Source organism: Podarcis filfolensis, assembly GCF_964270895.1.
Source record: "Podarcis filfolensis genome assembly, chromosome: 12".
Lineage (NCBI taxonomy): Eukaryota > Metazoa > Chordata > Lepidosauria > Squamata > Lacertidae > Podarcis > Podarcis filfolensis.
In genome coordinates, this window is record NC_139614.1 from 51879536 (window position 1) to 51905979 (window position 26444).

A 26444-nucleotide genomic window follows, 5' to 3' on the forward strand; every position below is an offset into this window, starting at 1 on the left:
TCTCTCAGCCTCACTCACCTCACAGAGTGGCAAGGGCCAAGGGACTTGCTTCTAAGTATATGCCCATTGAGTGGCTCATGCTGCCCGGCCAGTCAAGATATTCCTCAGGAGAGCTTTGACATTGTCTTTTCCTTTTATTTTTATTTTCTTGACACCATGCCAAGAGTTATTTTGAGCACATCTCTCCCAGTTGTGCCTCCATCATGTCAGGAACCCTGTAAATGAAACGGTGATTTTTTAAAATTTTTATTTCTGTTCTGAGGTCCCCTGACTTAAGAGCTTTTTTGGCAAGCGCAGCTAATTTGATAGGCAGGATCGGATCTGTCAAAATGCCTTCACTGGAGATGGGCTGAGCTCCAGAAAGCTCATCCCTTGTTCCCCGTCGCCTCCACTCAAACTTTTGTCAGGGCTGGTTGTAAAGAGCCTGTCCATTTCTAAATCCCAGACTTCGTGACAGCCCCTTGTTCTGTGGCAGTCGCTGAACGCAGCGAGGCAAGGGCAGAAGAAATAGATCTGTTGATTGCGAAACACTCGCCCTGAACAGCTGATTCACTAAAAGATTCAACTTTCCCCAAGAGTTTACTCACTGCAATTATCACACCTGTCTTCTGCAGCCTTTTGAAATGTCATCATAAAACTGTGGCATTTTTTAACTCTACCTCTGATGATATTTGGTAGGGTTGGTGGTGGTCAGATGATAGTATCATCATCATCATCATTTATTACTTACCGTATTTTTTGCTCTATAAGACTCACTTTTTCCCTCCTAAAAAGTAAGGGGAAATGTGTGTGCTTCTTATGGAGCGAATGTAGGCTGTGCAGCTATCCCAGAAGCCAGAACAGCAAGAGGGATTGCTGCTTTCACTGTGCAGTGATCCCTCTTGCTGTTCTGGCTTCTGAGATTCAGAATATTATTTTTCTTGTTTTCTTCCTCCAAAAACTAGGTGGGTCTTGTGGTCTGCTGCGTCTTATAGAGCGACAAATACGGCATATCCCGCCCATCTGGCCGGGCCTCCCCCGCCAGTCTGGGCGGCTTCCAACAGGATATTCAAAACACCATCAAACATTAAAAACTTCCCTAAACAGGGCTGCCTTCAGATGTCTTCTAAAAGTCAGATAGTTGTTTATTTCCTTGACATCTGATGGGAGGGCGTTCAACAGGGCGGGCACCATCACTGAGAAGGCCCTCTGCCTGGTTCCCTGTAACCTCACTTCTCGCAGGGAGGGAACTGCCAGAAAGCCTTCGGAGCTGGACCTCAGGGTCCAGGCTGAATGATGGGAGTGGAGACACTCCTTCAGGTATACTCTAGAATTGTAGAGTTGGAAGGGACCCCGATGATCATTGCAGGAATATGCATCTGTCCCAAAATGGGGATCAAACCTGCAATCTTGGCATTATCAGCACCATGCTCTAACGCAGGCTTCCTCAAGCTCAGCCTTCCAGATGTTTTGAGACTACAATTCCCAGCATCCCTGACCACTGATCCTGCTAGCTAGGGATCATGGGAGTTGTAGGCCAAAAACATCTGGAGGGCCGAGGTTGAAGAAGCCTGCTCTAACCAACTGAGCTATCGCTGACCCCTGGGTTGCCAGTTGGTTGTTGCTGTCAGGGCAAGCCTTGGGGTGTGGGCAGCTATCTCCAAATCTAGGTGCTAAAAGGGTGTTTTTCAGGCCCAGGTCTCTGGCACTGTACTGCTGGATCTGGAGTCACTGAAGTGCTACAGGAATGAGATGCTTCTTGATGCATCACACAAGGGCAGCTCCTGGAATGGATAGCAGGCCTGGCCAATTCAAACGTCCTGTCAATCACACAGACAGACACTGCACAACCCTGTTCTGTTTTGTGCCCAAAGAGGGCGCAAGCTTAATGTTCTAGGCCAAACTGCACATGGCATTAAATGGCACTTTCCCAAAGCCTTGCTTGAAGGAGTTTGGTCTCCTCTAACAGCCTGACTAGGGACGGGGGTGGCGCTGTGGGTTAAACCACAGAGCCTAGGACTTGCCGATCAGAAGGTCAGCGGTTCGAATCCCTGCGACGGGGTGAGCTCCCGTTGCTCGGTCCCTGCTCCTGCCAACCTAGCAGCTCGAAAGCACATCAAAGTGCAAGTATATAAATAGGTACCACTCTGGCGGGAAGGTAAACGGCGTTTCCGTGCACTGCTCTGGTTCGTCAGAAGCGGCTTCGTCATGCTGGCCACATGACCCGGAAGCTGTACACTGGCTCCCTCGGCCAATAAAGCGTGATGAGTGCCGCAACCCCAGAGTCGGCCACGACTGGACCTAATGGTCAGGGGTCCCTTTACCTTTAACAGGCTGACTGCAAGCATGTGATGCTCCTTAGCTAGCCAGGATAAATGCAGGGACCAGGGCAGAATTGAGAAAGATCAGCCTTAGCTGAATCATGTAACTGCTGAGCTGTTTGTCTTCCCCCTCACTGAAGCTGACATCAAGAAGCTTGTCCACATCACCAGCTCAGTTTTCCAGGCTTTTTTTCTTTCTTTCTGTTTTCCATTCTCTAAGGCACCAGGATTCCTACTGTCTTTCCCATTTCGGGCTGCCAAATCCAATTCCAGTAAATCATTTTGCACTTGCTGTATGCTCTTTTTGCAGACAGGGCAGTCCGCTGGCTTCAGATAGTGTCATTTCTGAAGGGGTGATATGATAGTCATGTTCAAATATATAAAAGGATGTCACATAGAGGAGGGAGAAAGGTTGTTTTCTGCTGCTCCAGAGAAGCGGACACGGAGCAATGGTTCCAAACTACAAGAAAGAAGATTCCACCTAAACATTAGGAAGAACTTCCTGACAGTAAGAGCTGTTCGACAGTGGAATTTGCTGCCAAGGAGTGTGGTGGAGTCTCCTTCTTTGGAGGTCTTTAAGCAGAGGCTTGACAACCATATGTCAGGAGTGCTCTGATGGTGTTTCCTGCTTGGCAGGGGGTTGGACTCGATGGCCCTTGTGGTCTCTTCCAACTCTATGATTCTATGATTTCCCTCCCCCCCAAAAAAAAACCCACACGTATTGACCCCAGGCTATGTTTCTACACCTAGAAATTGAATGAGATGCCTTTTCACCCTGGAAGCGCTCTCTAAGTAGTGCTAACAGGAACCAGCAAGTTTACTCCCACAGCTTCCTCTGCAGATCAAGTTCTCCTATTTAGCTTCCTCTTATGGCATGGCTTTCCTCTTGTGGCAAGCTAGAGGCTTCTGGAATTATGCCTCAGTATGTGTATGTGTGTGTGTGTGTGTGTGTGTGTGTGTGTGTGTGTGTGTGTGTGTGTAAGGGTCTCACCCCATCACCATATACGTTGGTACCTTGGGTTAAGAACTTGATTTGTTCTGGAGGTCTGTTCTTAACCTGAAACTGTTCTTAACCTGAGGCACCACTTTAGCTAATGGGACCTTCCGCTGGAAAGGCAGTCCTTTAAGGTCCAAACAGTATTTGACTTTAAAGGTCAAAACCAGCATTTTGAATTGGGTCCAGAAACTACTTGGCGGGCAATGCATTCAGGTCAGTTTATATGATCCAGATGATCTGTTCATGCTTTCTTTTCATAGCCAACATGTTACACACCGGCTATAGTTTCCAACAGTCTTCAAAGGTAGCCCCCACATGCAATGCATTGCAGTAGTCTAACTTGGAGGGTCCCATCTCCCCTGATCATTGGCCATTCCAGCTGGGGATGATGGGAGTTGGGAGTCTGTCCAGAGGGCAGCGCAAAAACTACCCCTGAGCTTAGTGACAGAGAGGACTACTTGCAGAGGGTCCCTGATTCAGTCCCTGACATCTCCAGTTAAAATGGGATCAGATAACAGGTGGTGGAAAACATCTGGTGAAGATCTGGAGAGCCAAACAGAGCAGATAAGTCTGATCTAGAGATCAGGGGTGCCCAAACTTTTTTCAAAGAGGGCCAGGTTTGATTAAGTGATTAAGGATTTTTAGGATTGAAGTTGTTGAGCTTTTTTAAGGATTTTACCCCAGGAGATAAACAGATTAGGCCCCCGAGACAGACTTTGGACATTCAATGGACCAGTGATCTGACCATTTGGCTTAGTATAAGACAGATCCCTGTCTTCATATTACCAAAACACTCTCCAGCATTAATTCTTTTCCATGGAAAAAAATGTGACATGCCAAGCAGAGACTTTTTATTTTTATTTTTTCGACCAAATCAGGGTTTTGGTCTTGTTTCTTGGCCAGGAACATTTATTCTGAAATTGATTGCTGTCTCTTTAGCTCCATTTCTATGTTGGACCACGTACAGGAGAGGGGTTTTTTTTCCCCTTCTCTCTCCCGGATCATTTTGTTCTCTTTTCTGCTTTTTGCCCCGGCAGAATCAATCACGCCGCCTCCCAGAAACGAGGCAGCAAACATAAACAGTCCCTTACAATTTCGCCGCCGTCTCCTTCATCCGTCCTGCCGTTCCCGGGGAGAAAAACTGATGCATTTTGGACTCTTGCTTACATTTTTAAGGGGAATTCTGGGTAAACACAGAACTCGGAGTGTCGCCAAGTGAAGCAAGCCAACAATTCCATGGAGAATAGAGCACTTGGAATATGAAAGTCATTTTCTTTTTTTTTTTTTAATATATAATTTTTATTAATTTCAACATACCAATTATTATACATTCCACAGGACTTCACATCTTATACAATCTTTTTGGACTTCCATCAGCACCTCTGATGATTTTTTTATCATTTATCATTTTACCATTTTTATCATTTCTTCTGCATTTCTTAAATTCCTATTGCCTTTAATTATCTTAACTCACAAATCCACCTCTTTAACCATTTTTGCAAATAATTTACCTCACAAAACTTCTTGCAAACCTACAAATGTAATCTGGTCATCACAATTACTTTTCAAATATGAAAGTCATTTTCATCCCATTCAGCTGCGGTGTCAGGCAACATGAACTGTACTCAGTTATTCCTTCACAACAGGGTTAATGAAACTCAAGTCTGGTGCTCAAATGTGGCCCTCCAGGCCACTTGTATTTGGCCCTTGAGAATTTCTCCAGGCCACATACCTTCCTGAGCCACACCCTTCCCCCCCCCCCAGGCCACTCTCCCCTCACAAGTCCAACTTCATGGCTTCCTGGAGTGTTGGAATATTTCCTTGATGCTTCTTGAATTTCCAGGTGGAGGATATGTTGGAATGTTGGAAGATTCATGACCGATAAAAGAAAGCATGCAACGCATAGTCAGACTATGGAACTCTCTGCCACAAGAGGCAGTCATGGCCACCAACTTGGATGGCTTTGAAAGAGAATTGGACAAGTTCATGAAAGAGGCAACTATCTGTGGCTCCTAGTCATCAAATTTGCAGATGACACCAAACTGGGAAGGGTAGCTAATGCTGCAGATGACAGAATCAGAATTCGAAATGACCTTAATGGATTGGAGAACTGGGCACAAGCTAACAAAATGAATTTCAATAGGGACAAATGTAAGGTTCTGCGCTTAGGCAGGAAAAACCAGATGCACAGATATAGGATTGGGGGCACCTGGCTTGCTAGCAGTACATGTGAAAAAGATCTAGGGGTCTTGGTGGACCAAAAGCTTAACATGAGTCAACAGTGTGGTGCAGCAGCAAAAAAAAGCTAACATTATTCTAGGCTGCATCAACAGAAGTCTAGTGTCCAGATCAAGGGAAGTTATTTGTTGTTGTTGTTTAGTCATATCCGACTCTTCGTGACCCCATGGACCAGAGCACACCAGGCACTCCTGTCTTCTACTGTCTCTCGCAGTTTGGTCAAACTCATGCTGGTAGCTTTGAGAACACTGTCCAACCATCTCGTCCTCTGTCGTCCCCTTCTCCTTGTGCCCTCCATCTTTCCCAGCATCAGGGACTTTTCCAGGGAGTCTTCTCTACTCATGAGGTGGCCAAAGTCTTGGAGCCTCAGCTTCAGGCTCTGTCCTTCCAGTGAGCACTCAGGGCTGATTTCCTTCAAAATGGAGAGGTTTGATCTTCTTGCAGTCCATGGGACTCTCAAGAGTCTCCTCCAGCACCATAATTCAAAAGCATCCATTCTTCGGCGATCAGCCTTCTTTATGGTCCAGCTCTCACTTTCATACATCACTACTTGGAAAACCATAGCTTGAACTATACGGATCTTTTTCGGCAAGGTGATGTCTCTGCTTTTTAAGATGCTGTCTAAGTTTGTCAGGGAAGTTATAGTCCCACTCTATTCTGCCTTAGTCAGACCACACTTAGAATCATAGAATCATAGAATCATAGAGTTGGAAGAGACCACAAGGGCCATCGAGTCCAACCCCCTGCCAAGCAGGAAACACCATCAGAGCACTCCTGACATATGGTTGTCAAGCCTCTGCTTAAAGACCTCCAAAGAAGGAGACTCCACCACACTCCTTGGCAGCAAATTCCACTGTCGAACAGCTCTTACTGTCAGGAAGTTCCTCCTAATGTTTAGGTGGAATCTTCTTTCTTGTAGTTTGGATCCATTGCTCCGTGTCCGCTTCTCTGGAGCAGCAGAAAACAACCTTTCTCCCTCCTCTATGTGACATCCTTTTATATATTTGAACATGGCTATCATATCACCCCTTAACCTCCTCTTCTCCAGGCTAAACATGCCCAGCTCCCTTAGCCGTTCCTCATAAGGCATCGTTTCCAGGCCTTTGACCATTTTGGTTGCCCTCCTCTGGACACGTTCCAGTTTGTCAGTGTCCTTCTTGAACTGTGGTGCCCAGAACTGGACACAGTACTCCAGGTGAGGTCTGACCAGAGCAGAAGACAGTGGCACTATTACTTCCCTTGATCTAGATGCTATACTCCTATTGATGCAGCCCAGAATTGGAATACTTGGAATACTGCGTCCAGTTCTGGGCACCACAATTTAAGAAGGATGTTGACAGGCAGAGGAAGTGTGCAGAGGAAGGCAACTGAGATTATCAAGGGTCTGGAAACTAAGCCTTGAAGGAGCTGGGTATGTTTAGCCTGGAAAAGAGGAGACTGAGAGGAGATAGGATCCCCATCTTCAGATATCTTGAGGGCTGTCACCTGGAGCATGCTTGTTTTCTCCTGCTCTTGAGGGCAGGACTCAAGGCAATGGCTTCAAGTTACAAGAAAGGAGATGCTGACTTAACATTTAGAAAAGCTTTCTGACAGTCAGAGGTGTTCAGCAGTGGAACAGACTTCCATGAGAGGTGGTAGACTTGCCATTCTTGAAGGTTTTGAAGCAGAAGTTTGATGGCCATCTGTCATGGATGCTTTAGCTGAGATTCCTCCATTGCAGGGGGTTGGACTAGATGACTCGTGGGGTCCCTTCCAACTCTAAGATTCTATGATTAATAATAATAATAATAATAATAATAATAATAATAATAATAATAAATTTTATTTATATCCCGCCCTCCCCAGCCAAAGCTGGGCTCAGGGCGGCTAACAACAATCAAAATAATCCAACATTCTAAAAACATTCATTATAAAATTAATTAAAATCAAATTAAAATCAAATTGATGGCAACCAATTAAGCAAAATTCTGTGCAGATTGCCAGAGGAGGGGGTCAGGCTGCGCCCTGACCAAAGGCCTGGTGGAACAGCTCTGTCTTGCAGGCCCTGCGGAAAGATGTCAGGTCCCGCAGGGCCCTAGTCTCTTGTGACAGAGCGTTCCACCAGATTGGAGCCGCAGCCGAGAAGGCCCTGGCTCTAGTTGAGGCCAGCCTAACCTCTCTGTGGCCTGGGATCTTCAGGATGTTTTTATTTGCAGACCGTAAATTTCTCTGTGGGACATACCAGGAGAGGCGGTCCCGTAGGTACGAGGGTCCTAGGCCGTATAGGGCTTTAAAGGTTAAAACCAGCACCTTGAACCTGATCCTGTACTCCACCGGGAGCCAGTGCAGCTGGTATAGTACCGGATGAATATGATCTCGCAGCGAAGACCCCATAAGGAGTCTCGCCGCGGCATTCTGCACCCGCTGGAGTTTCTGGGTTAGTCTCAAGGGCAGCCCCACGTAGAGCGAGTTACAATAATCCAGTCTGGAGGTGATCTAAGATTCTATGATTAATAATAATAATAATAATAATAATAATAATAATAATAAATTTTATTTATATCCCACCCTCCCCAGCCGAAGCTGGGCTCAGGGCGGCTAACAACAATCAAAATAATCCAACATTCTAAAAACATTCATTATAAAATTAATTAAAATCAAATTAAAATCAAATTGATGGCAACCAATTAAGCAAAATTCTGTGCAGATTGCCAGAGGAGGGGGTCAGGCTGTCCCTGATGGGGCTCCAGGCAGCTTACAGGTAAAAATAAGAACCACTAAAAACATGGGGAGAGGGGGAAAACCATTAATTTTTAAAAAAATAAAAATGAAACAAGTGATAGAAGTAAAACTATTGTTGTTGTTTAGTTGTTTAGTCATGTCCGGACTCTTCTTAACCCCATGTAAAATCTATCAAGCACCAGCTTAATGTGAAGAAAGGCAAACTGGTGTCAGTGTACTGGAGGAAGCAAAGATCACCAGTGCCAAAGCAATGATTCTTCAACATCAACTTTGTTGGACTGGTCATGTTGTTTGAATGCCTGATTATCGTCTTTCCAAAGCAACTACAGTGGTATCTCGGGTTACATACGCTTCAGGTTACAGACTCCGCTAACCCAGAAATAGTACCTCGGGTTAAGAACTTTGCTTCAGGATGAGAACAGAAATCGTGCTCCAGCGGCGCAGCAGCAGCAGGAGGCCCCATTAGCTAAAGTGGTGCTTCAGGTTAAGAACAGTTTCAGGTTAAGAACAGACCTCCAGAACGAATTAAGTACTTAACCCAAGGTACCACTGTACTCTATTCCCAACTTAAGAATGGAAAGCAAAATACCGGTTGTCAACAAAAGAGGCTTAAAGATGCTCTCAAGGCAAATCTTTAAAAATGCAGTATATGCGCTGATAATTAGGAAACACTGGCCTGCGAGTGCTTCAGTTGAAGAATAGCCTCTAGCAAAGGCGTTGTGGACTTTGAAGAAGCACTAAGGACGAAAGGGAGAAAGGAGCTAAGAGAAAGGCATGTTTGGCAAACCCTCACTGTGATCCACTCCCGCCTGGAAACCTATGTCCCCACTGTGGAAGGATGTGTGGATCCAGAATTGGCCTCCACAGTCCCTTAAGGACTCACTGTTAAGACCATATTCACGGAAGATGATCTTACTTGGCTACGAGTGATTGGCAGGGAGAGAAGAGAAGCTCTGCCTCCACAGCTGGAGACAGTGATGCTAACCCTCTGACGCCTTTCCCCTCTTCCTCCCAATTAGCACCAGTGCCCCTGCTGGTGGGAAGCTAGTACTGCAGCTCTGCCCCACCAGTCGAACCACGTCTGCTCTGCGCATGTTCCAGCCATTCCCATGGTTATTCCTTCATGGCATTCCAATGTTTGGGGTACGGGAAGATTCTGGGGTTCCGACAAAGCCCTGGGTAAGAAAGGCAGACAAATCCTGAAAGGAAGCAGAATCTGTTTCAAATCTCCCATCAATGTGAGTGGAAGGGGCACGAAACTTTTCTCAATGGGAGGGCACTTCAGTCAAGTGTAAGGAACAGGAGAACAAAAGCATCGCGGAGAGGATGAGCTTTAAGAAGAGGCAGAAATTGCATTTAGGCGAGTTGCCTATTGATAGCCAAACCCACGCAGCAGAGCTAATGCGCCAAGCACTTAGAGAAACAAAGCGCAGCACGGCTGAGTACTTATTACGGTGCTGTCAAAATGTGGGCAGTTCGTATAACCCAGCGGGAGTTTCTGGGGATTCAACGTTATTAAGAATTAAGAAATACGCCTGGGCTGCGCAGAAAGTTTGGCCGCGTTTGCAAACTTTGGCATTTGGGCAGAAAGGCGAGTTGCAAATTTAAGTCATACAAGTGCAGATAAATAATACAAATGGCTTTGCAGATAATACAGTTATACAAATGACTACCACGGTGCATAAGGGACGCAGGTGGCGCTGTGGGTTAAACCACAGAGCCTAGGGCTTCTGATCAGAAGGCCGGCGGTTCGAATCCCCGTGACGGGGTGAGCTCCCGTTGCTCAGTCCCTGCTCCTGCCAACCTAGCAGCTCACTGTTACAGAGGCACAACCTGACTTTCTGTCTCCATGCACCGTGGTAAAGGTAAAGGTAAAGGGACCCCTGACCATTAGGTCCAGTCGTGACCGACTCTGGGGTTGCGGTGCTCATCTCGCTTTATTGGCCGAGGGAGCCGGCGTACAGCTTCCGGGTCATGTGGCCAGCATGACTAAGCCGCTTCTGGCGAACCAGAGCAGCGCACGGAAACGCCGTTTACCTTCCCGCCGGAGCGGTACTGTGATGGGATGTTGAGCTGCTTGTGCGTAAAGTTCCTAGTCCCTCAGTGTTTGGCTAAGTCCACAAACCACTGTCTGTAACGGAGCTCCATAAGCATGGCTCCGTCAGTCGCTGGCAGAATCCGACAGTGGGCGTTTACGGAATTTCTTCCAGCATAACAGCTCCTTAACGGAAACACGTCTTCTGGACTCTCTACGTGACAATTTCCGGCGAGGAGTGGGTGTCCCTATAGGAGGTCCTGAAACCTCCTCGCTGTTCTCGCTGGAATTGTCTCTGAGCCATTCTTCTGACTCGCTTTCCCTTGGAGCTCTTTCTCGCCCCCTGCTGGTTCCCTCCTCTGCTGATAAGTCTCTCTCAACCTCTGGGAGCCCTTGCACCACCGGTTCTTCCGATGACAGTTCCCTGACAGGTACCTATTTATCAACTTGCACTTTGATGTGCTTTCGAACTGCTAGGTTGGCAGGAGCAGGGACCGAGCAACAGGAGCTCACCCCGTTGCAGGGATTTGAACCACCGACCTTCCAATCAGCAAGCCCTAGGGTCAGTGGTTTAGACCATCATGTGTAGTGCACCTATGTACTTTTTGAACTTTCAATAAAGATGTCTGGGATGGGGGAAAACATTCCCACATTTCACTGCATTGGACCCCTGCTCTTCCTTCAGTTATGAGGAGAGGAGGGGGCAAGAAGCTTCTCTCTTTGTGGTAGATAGCACTCCCCCCCCCTCAATTAATGGAGGGTGGGGCAGGCCCGTGCCTCTGTGTTCCCTGTGTCTTTATTTGTTCCTTTGGATACAGCAGTCATTTTGTGACTGGCACCCACAAACTTTTCTCCACATCCTAAAAGCGTCGACTGGCCCAGAGAGGTTGGTGGCCCCTTCTGCATCCCATAATGAGTGTGATATAGAGCAATAAGGTTTGGCAAATTGCCCTTCTGGAAAAGGTATCTCATAAACTAAAAATATCTAAAGGGCAGAGCTTGAATGGCCATATAGACCGGGGTTTCCCAAACCTCTTGTTTTTGAACTACAGTTCCCATCCTCCCTGACCACTGATCCTGCTAGCTAGGGCTGATGGGAGTTGTAGTCCAAAAACAACTGGAGATCCAAGTTTGGGAAACTCTGGCAGAGATGGAGAGATAGAAGGCATGATTTTATTTCTTATAAGAACACTGAGGTACATAGTCACTCACTGCCACCAGTAAATGCAAATGCCTGGCAGGTTTAAGACTATACAGAACCTTTATTCTCAGTAATGATGGAACTCACAAGTGGACAATGCTTTCATTTTTGTATATCTTTATTATTTGTAAAGGGATTTTTTGTACGAGTCAATACTTTATTTGGATCTGTGCTGCATCTTTGTACTTTTGTCCTTCCAGGCTGTGATGCTTTGTGGTTTTGCCTTTTTTATTCTTTCTTTTTGTTACATTTGCACTTTTCTTTGGTTAACAAATCAATAAAATACCTTTTTAAAAGATGGAGAAATGCCTCTGAGAAGCTGGGAAGTGGTAACTTGTTGCTTTCCCCCTCCCCTCACAAGACTCTGGCACTGAGGTAGTCTCTCTCTCCTACTCTCCCCCCCCCCCAAGTTGCACACTCAGGCCACATTCACACCCTGCACTTAAAGCACTTTGATACCACTTTAAACTGTCATGGCTTCCCCCAAAGGATTCTGGGAACTGTCGCTTCTTAATGGTGCTAAGAGTTGTTAGAAGCCCCCTGTTCCCCTCACAAGGCTACAGTTTGCAAAGAGGCTGAACAATCTTTTCTTCAGCACAGGGAACTCTGCTGAGGTAATTTCTAGCTCAGACACTCGGCTCGTAACTACTAGAAGCCGTGCATTTGGTGTTACAGGTCCAATTTTTGGAACTCCTTCCTGAAGGAGGCACCCACTTTCTGAATTTGGGGCACATGGCAGAAACTGTCTCATTCCAGCACAGATAGAAAGATAGAAAGATAGAAAGATAGAAAGATAGAAAGATAGAAAGATAGAAAGATAGAAAGATAGAAAGATAGAGATAGAGATAGAGATAGAGATAGAGCTAGAGATAGAGATAGAGATAGAGATAGAGATAGAGATAGAGATAGAGATAGATAGATGATAGATTAGATAGATAGATAGATAGATAGATAGATGATAGATAGATAGGTGATAGATAGATGAATAGATAAATACCTGTAGATAGATAGATACTTTTCTGTTTTTACGACTTTTTATTGTTTCAGACTCTTTGGGGTTTATTTTAGGTATACCCGTCAAAAAGGCAAACGATCAAGTAGAATATGTAATTCCCAGAGATTCTTACCCAACTCTGTAGCCGTCAAGCCTTGCAACCCTCTTGCTTTCTTCCCCTCTAGGTAATGTGAGCAGGAACTGTACCAGCGAAGGCTGGTCTGAAATGTACCCTCCATACATCGCAGCGTGTGGGTATGATCCCAATGCCACAAACGTGGTGGAACAGGTCAGTAAACTCAAAGCAAGGTCGGGTTTGGTAGGGTTGCCGAGAGAAGCCGAATATTCGGTTTCCAGAAGCTTTTGGGACAACGCTGCATTTGACGCTATGAGAGCGACAAACCACCAGTGGCTTGGGCTGGGAAATGGGTTCAGTTCCACACCTCCTTCAAATGCGTTTGCCTTGTTGGCATGTGTCCTAGAACTGCGACGATGCTTCTTTCTTGCCTTGAAGGAGGAGAGGAGAAAGGAGCGTGTTTGTGTAAAAACCACTGGCTTTTGTGCAGCTGGAACTCAACCCACTGTACAGTGGTACCTCTGGTTGCAAACAGGATCCGTTCCGGAGGCCCGTTCGCAACCTGAAAGGAACGCAACCCACGTCTGCACATGTGTGGGTCGCAATTCGCCGCTTCTGCGCATGCGTGTGACGTCATTTTGCGCATCATTTTGCGCGAGCAGCGAAACCCAGAAGGAACCTTTTCCGGTACTTCCGTGTCACCGCGGGACACAACCTGAAAATGCTCAACCTGAAGCAACCGTAACATGAAGTATGACTGTACAAAGAAAACAGTCACATCCTTTGCTCTTCCCACAGATACCTCGGCCTCATCTGCTTTTGCACTTTCTACAAACAGCCCCCAGAACGTTCTCCACGAAGGACTGTGGCCCTCAGGCTGCAATAGGTTATCCTCCCCAACTTAGAAACTAGTAGCATGGAGTTTCTTTTACTGACCCACAAAATACTGAAGACGATATAGGTTGTACGATCTGTCGAGCGATAGGTAATAGCAGTTGACGTCCTGAAGTGAAGGCTGAGGTACTGGGATTGGGAGAAGGTGAAGTAAGCTGGGAGATGAGGGAAGATGGAAGAAGAATTTGAATTTTAACTGAACATCAAAAACTGCCTCAGACCATTGGTCCATCTACCTCAGTGTACCATCAGCTCTCCTGGGTTTCCTACAGGGATGTTTCCAACCATACCTGGAGAGGGTGGAGATTGTCAGGTGAAGTGACTGCCCTCAGGTGATAGGATCCACAGGAAAGCAGATCCCAATGTTTATTCCTCCCTTATTCCTGACGTAGCTCTTCGCTCACCCCTTCTTCCCTGGTGGTTTGCCTCAGGCACCAAAATGTATTGAACTGACCCTGGGGATCAGATCTGGAATGTTCCATGTGAAAAGCATGTGTTCTGCCCTGAGCTACAGCCCTGTGATCGAAAACATTGTAAGCTTCTTTGAGGGCCTGTTGGCAGACAAGCAGGATACAAACTGAACGAACGAATAGGCAAACACGCTGTTATTCGCTTCTCTTTTCTGTGTTGACAGAACACATTCTATGGCACTGTGAAGACTGGGTACACCATTGGGCACAGTTTGTCTCTCGTTGCTCTCACGGCGGCCATGGTGGTTCTGTGTCTCTTCAGGTAAGAGACTGTGGCGATCACACAGGGTCCCTGGATGTTTCACCGTCTATTGATCCCTGTGCCACCACTTTATTTCTCATTGCCACCACCCAGGCCCTACCTGGTACAATACTGAGTCCAGTCAGGGTTAAATTGGAACATAAACTTCAGTTTATTTATTGCAGTTTAACAAGCGTGTGGTTTCATAAATGGTATCGGTCAATTACAATCTTGGGGTGCCTATCCAGACCTATAACTTCCGCTACCTGCTCTCTCTCACTAATCCACCTCTCAGATATTTACTTGTCTTCCTAGCTCCTAACTGTTCCTGACTCAGCTTATTTCACTACACTAACACAACCTACCCACAGACTATCCCAATTCACTCCCACGCCAACCAACCACCCAACTCCCAACGAACTCTCCCCTTCACCCCTCCCAGAGCTGGTTTTATAGTCCCTCTGACTCCACCCCCTGGGTCCTGATTGGGTAACCTGTTTAACTATTTCACCTCCAGCACTCTCATATGTTAATGTCACAGAGACACACATGGGAAACTTGAGGGAGGGGAAGAGAGTTGGCTTGCCCCTTGGCTCTTAAACGAGTTTCAGTTGGGCTCTCTGTGTGGTGGGCCCCTTTTGAAAGACTCCTTTCTCTCTTTCTCTCATCCAGGAAACTCCACTGCACTCGGAATTACATTCACATGCATCTCTTCATGTCCTTCATCATGAGAGCCATCGCCGTCTTCATCAAGGACGTCATTCTCTTTGAGAGAGGGGAGTCCGACCACTGCTCCATTGGCTCGGTCAGTCGTGCCTTCTGCCGGGAGCACTCAGGGACGGGTGGGGATCTCCTCTGTGCTAGTCTTGCATGCTCCATTTTGCCTCTCTCGTAACTTGACTGGGAATGGCTGCCAAGACCATATAACACCGGTCCTGAAAGACCTACATTGGCTCCCAGTAGGTTTCTGCACATTTCAAAGTGTTGGCGCTGACCTTTAAAGCCCTAAAGGGCCTCGGTCCTGTAGACCTGAAGGAGCGTCTCCACCCCATTGTTCAACCTGGACACTGAGGTCCAGCTCAGAGGGCCTTCTGGTGGTTCCCTCCCTGCAAGAAGTGAGGTTGCAGGGAACCAGGCAGAGGGCCTTCTCGGTGGTGGCACCCGCCCTGTGGAACGCCCTCAGATGTCAAGGAAATAAACTTTTAGAAGACATCTGAAGGCAGCCCTGTTTAAGGAAGTTTTTAATGTTTGATGTTTTTTCATGTTTTTAATATTCTGTTGGGAGCCGCCCAGAGTGACTGGGGAAACCCAGCCAGATGGGCAGGGTATAAATAAATTATTAGTAGTAGTATTAGTATTATTAACCGTATGCTTGCCTGAAAAGGGCTGCAGAGGCAGATTTAAGGCAACATGACTGGTTCCCCCTTACAGGGGCCAAGGGAGGGTGTGTTTCCTCCTCTTTCCCAAAGCCTAGAAAGTGCTGGGCTTTGGGGAAGAAGGCATGAGGGCTCTCGCAGGGTCCTAGAGTCCTCCTTCTTCCTTCCCAAAACCTAGTTAACCCTTACCTAGCTTTGGGAAGGAGCTGGGAGAGCTCTAGGACCTGCCAGAGCCTCCTTCCCAAAGCCCAACAATTTGCTTACCTGCTTCTGGGAAGGTGGTAAAAGGGTCGGAGGAGTGTCAAATTTTGGCCTCACACAGGGCATCGTATTACCAAGGGCTGCTGCTATGGGCTGCTGCTCCTGGTGTCTTTCTTCCCCTGCCGTTATTGGCTTTGGATAGCTCAACTGGTTAGAGCGTGGGGACGATAATGCCAAGGTTGCAGGTTCGATCCCTGTATGGGACAGCTGCACATTCCTGCATTGCAGAGGGTTGGGCTAGATGATCTTCAGGGCCCCCTTCCAACTCTATGCTTCCATAATGCTTGGGTTTCTTGCTTGTAAATTAATGCTCCTGTTCAGCAGCTGCAATGCACAACTGGTGCAAGGATTCCTCTGGCTGGCTGACAATTTTAATTGGGGCCATATTTTGCAAAACCCACATGTCACTGAAAAGAACATACAAAATTTGTTATATTAGGGATGCTGTTTTGCAAAAGGGGAAAAAATGTGCACAAGGCAAAATTGCATATGAGGAGAAATTCACATTGCAATCCACGGTTGGAAGGCTGTAACTTCTGAACGGAAGCAGCTGGAAACTGCAGGGGGAGGGAGCGGTCTTGTGATTGGATCCTGCTTGCAGATTTCTGTTTTGGGGGATCTGGTTAGCCAATGTGCGAACAGGATGCTGGCCTGATCCTGAAAGCTATCTTTATGTTCTTAAAATGCTGGTGACTTTTTAAAAGCACAGACTAATGTAGAGTTGTAGAGCACGGCAGCGAAGACTGGGCAAGCAATTGGCACACTAAGCAACCTTTTCGCCCCAAGGAGTGTGCATAACATGTTTTGCTGCGATGTCACGTAGCACTCCTAAGGACTGTTTCCCCGCCTTGATGGTCTCCTAGGAGAATGCGGCTGTTTTGAAAGCGGTCTTGTAAAAGTCATCCGTATAAATGCTATAAAAAAGAACGATTATATTAATAAAGTCCGTGCTGATTCATATTACGGGTTTCTCATCCTCCTCCTCCTCCTCCTGCCCCCTCTGCTTTCACAACGCAGCGAGCTGGAAGAAATCATATACAAAAGACGGCAAGAAAGGAGGGGGGTCTCCCTCCATCACACACACACACACACACACACACACACACACACACATACACAGAAGCCCCCAAAATAAATCCCTGTATTTTCCTCACTACCTACACTGCCTCTAGACCATCATTATTTAGTGCAGGCTTCCACAACCTCTGGGACGCGAGTGGCGCTGTGGGCTAAACCACAGAGCCTAGGGCTTGCTGATCAGAAGGTCGGTGGTTCGAATCCCCACAATGGGGTGAGCTCCCGTTGCTTGGTCCCTGCTCCTGCCAACCTAGCAGTTTGGAAGCATGTCAGAGTGCAAGTAGATAAATAAGTATCGTTCTGGCGGGAAGGTAAACGGCATTTCCGTGCACTGCTCTGGTTCACCAGAAGTGGTTTAGTCATGCTGGCCACATGACCCGGAAGCTGTACGCCAGCTCCCTTGGCCAATAAAGCGAGATGAGCACTGCAAACCCAAAGTCGTCCGCAACTGGACCTAACGGTCAGGGGTCCCTTTACATTTACCTCCTCAACCTGTGCCCTCCAGATGTTTTGAGACTACAATTCCTATCATCCCTGACCACTGGTCCGGGTAGCTAGGGATCATGGGAGTTGTAGGCCAAAAACATCTGGAGGGCCGAGGTTGAGGAAGCCTGATTTAGTACATAGCTATACCACAAGCTTTCATTCATGGGAAAACAGTCGTTGATCCCTCAAGCAATGGAAGGTAGAAGGCCCCACAAATCTCAGTCTGCCCTCAGCCAGCCCCCACCTGCCCACCTTCCTACTTGCAACCAGTCTAGGGTTCCAGTCAGCTTCTTTTTCCCTAGTCCCAGTGTTGTTCTTGCAGAATCCAGCAGGGAAGAGGGTGGAGACAAAAGTAGGAGGAGTTGCCTCTGCATTGTTCTTGGCTCTAGCGCCACCTACTGTTGGCTCCTCCCATCTTTCCTGTCCACAATTCCCACTGGGCACCAGCCATCACTGCCCCCCCCAAAAAAATAATTGGAAGTGTTATTTGTTGAGGGCCAAACTATCTAAGTATTGTTGTAAGACCTGAATACACTCTCACACCTGACTTTGGGAACAGTTCCAGGTGAAACAAATCCATTTTCCATCGCCACACTTTTCCTGGCCCTGATTTTTATTTCCTAAAATTTAATCTTTTTTTAGAAAATGGTTTACAGAAAGGATAAGGCAATGAAGTTATCCGGGGGGGAATCGGTATAAAACACAACTATTTAAAACCTTCAAAAGAGGATGAAAATCAGCAATAAGCTGGAAACATACATATCTGTCTGGAAACCAAAAAAAAATGCATTTAGCAGATGCCAGAAAGAGTACAGTGCAGGCATCTGCCTGATTTCAATAGGCAGGGAGTTCCAGAGTCCACACTAGACGATAGATTTCTTACAAATGCGGAATGAGTGTCACGTGGAGCCTGTAGCGGTGCCAGTTCTGCAGATCAAAACAGCCAAGTGGGCATTTATGGGATGCTGTGATTTTGCAGGTAGGCACATCTCTTTGTGAGTTAAGACCCAATGAGAGTTAAGACCCAATGAGAGCTAAAGTTTTGGATGCTCCTCCTCTGTGCAGCAGATGCAGAGAACTCTTGCCGGTGGGTGTGGATATTTCACCCCTCCCGTTGCAAGAATCTACTGACAATGTTTCCAGAAAGGAGGGGGCGGAATCTGCTCATTGCTTCTTCCGCTCCAGCCTGGCTCTGAGAGAGTCTGGGTGTTATCTGTGTAGAGATAAGATGACTGCTTGTTGATGTTTAGTTGTTTAGTCGTGTCCGACTCTTCGTGACCCCCTGGACCAGAGCACGCCAGGCACTCCTGTCTTCTACTGCCTCCCGCAGTTTGGTCAAACTCATGCTGGTAGCTTCGAGAACACTGTCCCACCATCTCGTCCTCTGTTGTCCCCTTCTCCTTGTTCCCTCCATGTTTCCTAACATCAGGGTCTTTTCCAGGGAGTCTTCTCTTCTCATGAGGTGGCCAAAGTATTGGAGCCTCAGCTTCAGGATCTGTCCTTCCAGTGAGCAATCAGGGCTGATTTCCTTCAGAATGGATAGGTTTGATCTTCTTGCAGTCCATGGGACTCTCAAGAGTGTCCTCCAGCACCAGAATTCAAAAGCATCCATTCTTCAAGATGACTGCTTAAGCAACTGTCACACTCATGCAGTCCGGTAGTCTCCATTAGTCTTTAGTTTATTTTAGTTTGCGGTAGCTGTAAAAGAAGAAAGAAGCTATGCTTCAAAGCCGTCGTCTGTGTAGTTCATACTCTGTTGTGCACGGCTGACTTTGGCACTGAGTTTGGTGCTCACAGCTCAAAGCTGTGAGTCCATTGCGCTTAGACCTGCTTCCCTGCAGTGGAAGGTCTCTGGAAGGGCTTTCCCAGCTCGCCTGGCCCAGTCGGGGCTGAAGAGGTTGAGCCCAGTCGTTGGCACTGGCTCAAAGGCGAAGTTGACAGTGAGCCCCTATTCAGGTGTGAGCCCCCCCCCCCGCACAAGCCCCTAAGCATGCCTAGCCACGACGCTGGTTCCTGGCGATGCCCCCTCTAACTCAGAGGCCTTCTTCCGAGAAAATCCGCTTCAGATCACGCCTGCTACGATCTGCTTCTTCTTTTCCCCCTCTCTGGCCTGTCCACCCAAGTTACAACAGCTGCTGCCAGAATTGAATAAATGTGTGTTACTGAGTTGGGAAGCATAAGGTCGGTTTATCACGTTTGCCCATTTTTATTTTGCAACAGTTGGTCTGAGCCATGACAGCCTGGGTGGCCCAGCCTTATTTTCTAAGAAACAAACAGAGAGGTGTAACAGGCTAAATTGAGTACGAACCACATTATCCATCTGGTCTGCGCCTCTCCCCTCGGTTGCCTGCTTAGGCGCTCCAGAAGCGAAAGGTTTGCAACTCTTCGTCTCCCTTTCCTCCCCTTTTTCACCAGCTGCCAAGGGTTTCGAAGCATAGGAATTGGTGTGTATCCTTTAGCATGTTGTTGTTCGCATCCGTCTGTCTCGAGAGACATTGGTGTGTGCCTCTGGGAATGAATTCAAACCTCTGCGTTAACAGCACCAAAGTGGCCTTCCTGGGGTGCAAGCCTGGGGCAGTGTGTCTGGAGGTCCTGGGCTGCCCAGGAAACAAGACCCCCTTCTTGGCCTTGCTGATGTGATGCAGAAGAAAGTTGGGCAGCATGCACTCAACTCTCACCTGTGGCTCACCTGTCAGCAGCCACCTAGTCTCCCAGGTCTAAGTCCACTGGCTCTGTATTCCTATATTGTGTTTCTACATTTATAAAAACATTATTATTATTATTATTATTAATAATAATAATAATAATAATAATAATACCCCACCCACTCTGGGCGGCTTCCAACAAAATATTAAAATACAGTACAGTGGTACCTTGGGTTACAGACGCTTCAGGTTACAGACGCTTAAAGTTACAGACTCCACTAACCCAGAAATAGTACCTCAGGTTAAGAGCTTTGCTTCAGGATGAGAACAGAAATTGTGCGGCGGCGGCAGGAGGCCCCATTAGCTAAAGTAGTACCTCAGGTTAAGAACAGTTTCAGGTTAAGAACGGACCTCCAGAACGAATTAAGTTCTTAACCCGAGGTACCACTGTAATGCATCAAACCTTAAAAGCTTCCCTAAACAGGGCTGCCTTCAGATGTCTTCTAAAAGTCTGGGAGTTGTTGTTCTCTTTGACATCTGGTGGGAGGGCATTTCACAGGGCAGGGGCCACTACTGAGATGGCCCTCTTCCTGGTTCCTTGTAACTTGCAGTGAGGGAACCGCCAAAAGGCCCTCGGCACTGGACCTCAGTGTCCGGGCAGAACGATGTGGGTGGAGACGCTCCTGCAGATATACTGGACCAAGGCCGTATAGGTCTGTATAGGCCAAAACTGACTTCTCAGATGGAGGTTGTTGTTTTTCATCCAGCTGGATCATTGAGCCTCATTGCCCGTGATGTTTGGGAAAGTGCCGGAGCTTATTTATTTTTAATCAGAGTTCATGATGGAACTAAATTTCTGGCACATAAACGCCTTCCCTTAAGGCCCTCGTTTGATTCCCTTAATTTGTTTCTTGCGTGACAAATGATCGGATACAATCACGCTATCATGAGTAAGGACCAATTTGCTCTTAATGCCTCGTGAATTTGGCAAGATGTAAAACTGATTTACACAAAGCGTCAAAACTTGTTAGTATTCCGTACCAGTCCCAAAAGTCTTGTTTTAAAAAAAAAAAAATAGTAAAGAAATTGGGAGGCTGGGAGTTGAATGGGGAGAAACCCTAACCCCATTTACTTGTGAGTAAGTCCCACCACGCGCAGTGGCGCTGTGGGTAAAACCTCAGCGCCTAGGACTTGCCGATCGCATGGTCGGCGGTTCGAATCCCCGCGGCGGGGTGCGCTCCCGTCGTTCGGTCCGAGCGCCTGCCAACCTAGCAGTTCGAAAGCACTCCTGGGTGCAAGTAGATAAATAGGGACCGCTTACCAGCGGGAAGGTAAACGGCGTTCCGTGTGCTGCGCTGGCTCGCCAGATGCAGCTTGTCACGCTGGCCACGTGACCCGGAAGTGTCTGCGGACAGCGCTGGCCCCCGGCCTCTTAAGTGAGATGAGCGCACAACCCTAGAGTCTGGCAAGACTGGCCCGTAAGGGCAGGGGTACCTTTACCTTTACCTTAAGTCCCACCAAATTCAATAAGATTTGCTTCAGAGTAAACACGGCAGATTAACATTGCTATTCTGAGGTAAGGTAAAGGGACCCCTGACTATTAGGTACAGTCGCGGACGACTCTAGGGTTGTGGCGCTCAGCTCGCTTTATTGGCCGCGGGAGTCGGCATACAGCTTCCGGGTCATGTGGCCAGCATGACTAAGCCACTTCTGGCGAACCAGAGCAGTGCACGGAAGTGCCGTTTACCTTCCCGCCGGAGTGGTACCTATTTATCTACTTGCACTTTGATATGCTTTCAAAGTGCTAGGTGGGCAGGAGCTGGGACCGAGCAACGGGAGCTCACCCCATCACAGGGATTCGAACCGCCAACCTTCTGATCGGCAAGCCCTACGCTGTGTGGTTTAACCCACAGCGCCACCCGCGTCCCAAAGGTAAAGGTACCCCTGACCATTAGGTCCAGTCACTGATGACTCTGGGGGTTGCAGTGCTCATCTCACTCTATGGGCCGAGGGAGCCAGCGTTTGTCCACAGACAGCTTCCAGGTCATGTGGCCAGCATGATTAAGTTGTTTCTGGCGAACCAGAGCAGCACATGGAAATGCCGTTTACCTTCCCGCCGGAGCGGTACCTATTTATCTACTTGCACTTTGACGTGCTTTCGAACTGCTAGGTGGGCAGGAGCAGGGACCGAGCAACGGTAGCTCACCCCATAACGGGGATTCAAACCGCCGACCTTCTGATTGGCAAGCCCTAGCCTCTGTGGTTTAACCCACAGCACCACCTGCATTCTGAGGTAGGGGCCCCCCATTTAAAAAAATGAATATCCACCTCCTGCTCAGCTATTGGCTTCACTTTCAAATAGCAGTTCAATTGGCGTTCAGGCCTTTGAACATAAGAACTCTTTTGTGTCAGTCCAAAGGTCCATCTAGCCCAGGGGCCACTGTTATGTTGCCCATGGGTGCAACGTTGCCCTTGAAGTCTTTCCTTGGTGCCCACAAATCTTTGAGTGCACGCACATGTCCCCCTTGCTCACAAGGTGGTGAGCCTGCTTGCCTTTTTCTCCCTTGAAAAATACACAGAGCCGAAGGAGGAAATTTGGAAAATGGCCCTCTTTCCCACTTCCTCTTTCAGCTCTATGTGCTCTACCTCTCTTTTAAATCAGAACCAGTGAGGGCGGTGAAGGTCCTGTGTGAGTGTCTGGAGGCGGTTGGAGGATGGATGGCGGCTAACAGATTGAGGTTGAATCCTGACAAGACAGAAGTACTGTTTTTGGGGGACAGGAGGCGGGCAGGTGTGGAGGACTCCCTGGTCCTGAATGGGGTAACTGTGCCCCTGAAGGACCAGGTGCGCAGCCTGGGAGTCATTTTGGACTCACAGCTGTCCATGGAAATGCAGGTCAATTCTGTGTCCAGGGCAGCTGTTTACCAGCTCCATCTGGTACGTAGGCTGAGACCCAATCTGCCTGCGGACTGTCTCGCCAGAGTGGTGCATGCTCTGGTTATCTCCCGCTTGGACTACTGCAATGCACTCTACATGGGGCTACCTTTGAAGGTGACTTGGAAACTACAACTAATCCAGAATGCGGCAGCTAGACTGGTGACTGGGGGCGGCCGCCGAGACCATATAACACCGGTCTTGAAAGACCTACATTGGCTCCCAGTACGTTTCCGAGCACAATTCAAAGTGTTGGTGCTGACCTATAAAGCCCTAAATGGCCTCTGTCCAGTATACCTGAAGGAGCGTCTCCACCCCCATCATTCTGCCCGGACGCTGAGGTCCAGCGCCGAGGGCCTTCTCGCGGTTCCCTCATTGCGATAAGCAAAGCTACAGGGAACCAGGCAGAGGGCCTTCTCGGTAGTGGCGCCCGCCCTGTGGAACGCCCTTCCAGCAGATGTCAAAGCGATAAACAACTACCTGACATTCAGAAGACATTCAGGGAAGTTTTTAACGTGTGATATTTTACTGTATTTTTGGTTTCTATGGAAGCCGCCCAGAGTGGCTGGGGAGGCCCAGCCAGATGTGCAGGGTATAAATAATAAATTATTATATGTGCAGGGTATAAATAATAAATTATTATTATTATTATTATTATTATTATTATTATTATTATTATTATTATTCAAGGCTCAGATTACTGGATCCAACTTTTGCCCAGATCCCTTGGAAAAGCAAAATAAAGGCATATTATTCTCTTGCTTTCCCATCCCAGGGTAAGGGGGCACAAATCCACACTAGGGCGTGTGAGAAGTGACCAGATGGGGTGGCACACTTGGTCGAAATTCCAAATCTGTCCATGGGCCTAAAAAGATCGGTGATCCCTGATCTACTGCCATGTCCTGTTTGCAAGACCTCTAGGGGTCTCCTTCAAAGCCATCTGAACCAGTGATCCTCCCCATTTGCTATGGGCAGCAAGTTCCATAAGTGAATTAGATGCTTAAGAACAGACCGCAGAACTGAGCAAATGACAAACGCCCCCTTAATCTTACATCTTCTTCTGGTGGTTCTTTTAAAAAACTAACTTCACATATTACCCCACCCCTTCTAAGGAGCTTAGAGCAGTTGACACAGGTTCTTCCCCAGGAAGTCTTCAATCAAAGCTTCCTCCATGTTGTTTCTGCTCGTCTCCTGCCCAGGTACTTATAATTCTGCCTTTGTAGCTCAACGCACATTTTCTTAGACTGCAAAACAACACTGGCAGACACACAACTCCCCCTTTGATGTTGGTGATTTGGCCTAGTTCCACTTGGCAAACAGACAGCAGCATCAGAAAAGGGGCTAAAAACAACTGTGAGTGATTTGTAGGAATAACACCGTGAACAGGACAATAGCTTCCATTCAGGGCAGCTGAAAGAAGGGGATTAATTCTATTTATATCTGGTTTTCGAAACCTGATTTGACACGTGAGCCCAGCAGGTCAACCTTGGCTGCCATCAACCAGCCAAGTTCACAGAGGGTAGAAAAAACCTGGGCCCAGCAGGTGTGATGAAGGGTAGAAAGGAGGGGTGGAATCGTGGCACGGGAGTGGGTCTTAAAATATGAACAATATGGGAGGTTAGGAGAGGGGTAGTGCATTATGCTCCTTCTGGGGTAGTTTGTCCACCTTTGAGCCCCACCTTGTACTCAGCTCTCACCTATGATTCCTAGAAGCTGTCAGCATGCAATAGCAGCCACACTCCAGAATGACTTTGACTAGCCGGCTAAACCAGGTGTGGGTAGCTGATGGGTCTCAAACCCTCAGTGGGGTAGGGACCTTCCCCTGCATGTGAAGACAGTCAGATTGAGCAGAAGAGACTGATAGTAAGTCCAACGGTCAAGAAGGCGGTTTCTGCAGGTGTGTAGGTGTGGGTGCGGGTGGCGCTGTGGTCTAAACCACTGAGCCTCTTGGGCTTGCTGATCAGAAGGTCAGCGGTTCGAATCCCCGTGACAGAGTGAGTTCCCGGCACTCTGTCCCAGCTCCTGCCAACCTAGCAGTTTGAAAGCACACCAGTGCAAGTAGATAAATAGGTACCACTGCGGCGGGAAGGTAAACGGTGTTTCCGTGCGCTCTGGCGTCCGTCACGGTGTTCTGTTGTGCCAGAAGCGGCTTAGCCATGCTGGCCACATGACCCGGAAGCTGTATGCTGGCTCCCTCGACCAATAAAGCAAGATGAGTGCCGCAACCCCATGACTGGACTTAACTGACAGGGGTCCTTTACCTTTTAAAAATCTCTTAGCACCCATAACAAACTACAGCTCCCAGAATCTTAACAACCTACAGGATTTCTTTTTGGGGAAAGTCACATGCCTTAAATGTGCTTTGGATGTGCTTTAAACGGGCGGTGTGGATCTGCCTGAAATGTTTGCGTTGGAAACAAAATATTTAGAGAACAAATGAGGGGGGGAGGGAATAAATAACCCAAAAATAGATAAAACTCTTTGAAGAAAAAATGAATATTTGGGGGAGATGGTTGTTTTTCGTGTGTGACATCCGTTCAGCATCTTCCACAGATTTGGGGCGAAAGCTGTTGAAAGACTGACATATTAGGGGCGGGTACACGTCTGTGGTTCATGTAGCCTGCCTGTTCGGAGAGATGGATTTTTAAATGTCTTGACATTTCCTTACCGTCAGAAGAAATTATTGAGGTCAGATACAAGCGAATGGCTAAGAGTGGGTGAATAGGATGGAAACCCTTTGGGGGCAGACTGTGGAGGGGTGTGTGGAGAAACTGTTGCCTACATAAATCTTGCAATTTCACCCAAGATGAATCCCATAAGCAAAAAGCTAACCTTCCAGTCACCTGAATAGGATTAAGAGTCTGCCATATAAACAAAACACACACACACACAGGCAACCCACCCACCTAAAATTCATTCTAGGTCCTGTTTGGTTGGTCGCTGGTTATTTGTTCCTGGTTTTTTCTATATAAAATAAATAACCCTGCTCTCCTGTACAAACTCATCCTACGCACAGTTTCATTTTGCTTCCTGGTAGCTGAGACTTTTCTGGCTTTTCTCTAGAGACACAAAAGTCAGTCATGTACCTGTATTTATTGATTGACTTAAGCTGCCACTGTGAATCTTGGGCAGCTGGAAGTGGCTTGAAGATGTCACAAATAAGGAACACTTTCTTGATGAAAAAGATGCCCTGAGTTTGAAAACATGGGATTCCAAATTTTACGGTGCCCGGTTTCGCTCCCAATATTGAAAGCTCAAATGGTTTTAACAGTGGAATAGAAAAAGAAAGCAGAGACATCACCTTGCCGACAAAGGTCTGTATAGTTAAAGCTATGGTTTTTCCAGTAGTGATGTATGGAAGTGAGAGCTAGACCATAAAGAAGGCTGATCGCCGAAGAATGGATGCTTTTGAATTATGGTGCTGGAGGAGACTCTTGAGAGTCCCATGGACTGCAAGAAGATCAAACCTCTCCATTCTGAAGGAAATCAGCCCTGAGT

At 47.5% G+C, this 26444-nt stretch overlaps 1 protein-coding gene across 1 annotated transcript in view; it reads left to right on the top strand.

Moving 5' to 3' along the window:
• The window catches only part of LOC310746124 (vasoactive intestinal polypeptide receptor-like), a 116489-nt gene that overhangs the window by 67863 nt on the left and 22182 nt on the right, over positions 1 to 26444 (top strand). Inside the window, exons 4-6 of the mRNA XM_083579895.1 lie at positions 12672 to 12775; positions 14091 to 14188; positions 14840 to 14972. Of these exons, the coding sequence (XP_083436021.1) occupies positions 12672 to 12775; positions 14091 to 14188; positions 14840 to 14972 (335 nt within the window). The remainder of the gene's footprint in view (positions 1 to 12671; positions 12776 to 14090; positions 14189 to 14839; positions 14973 to 26444) is intronic.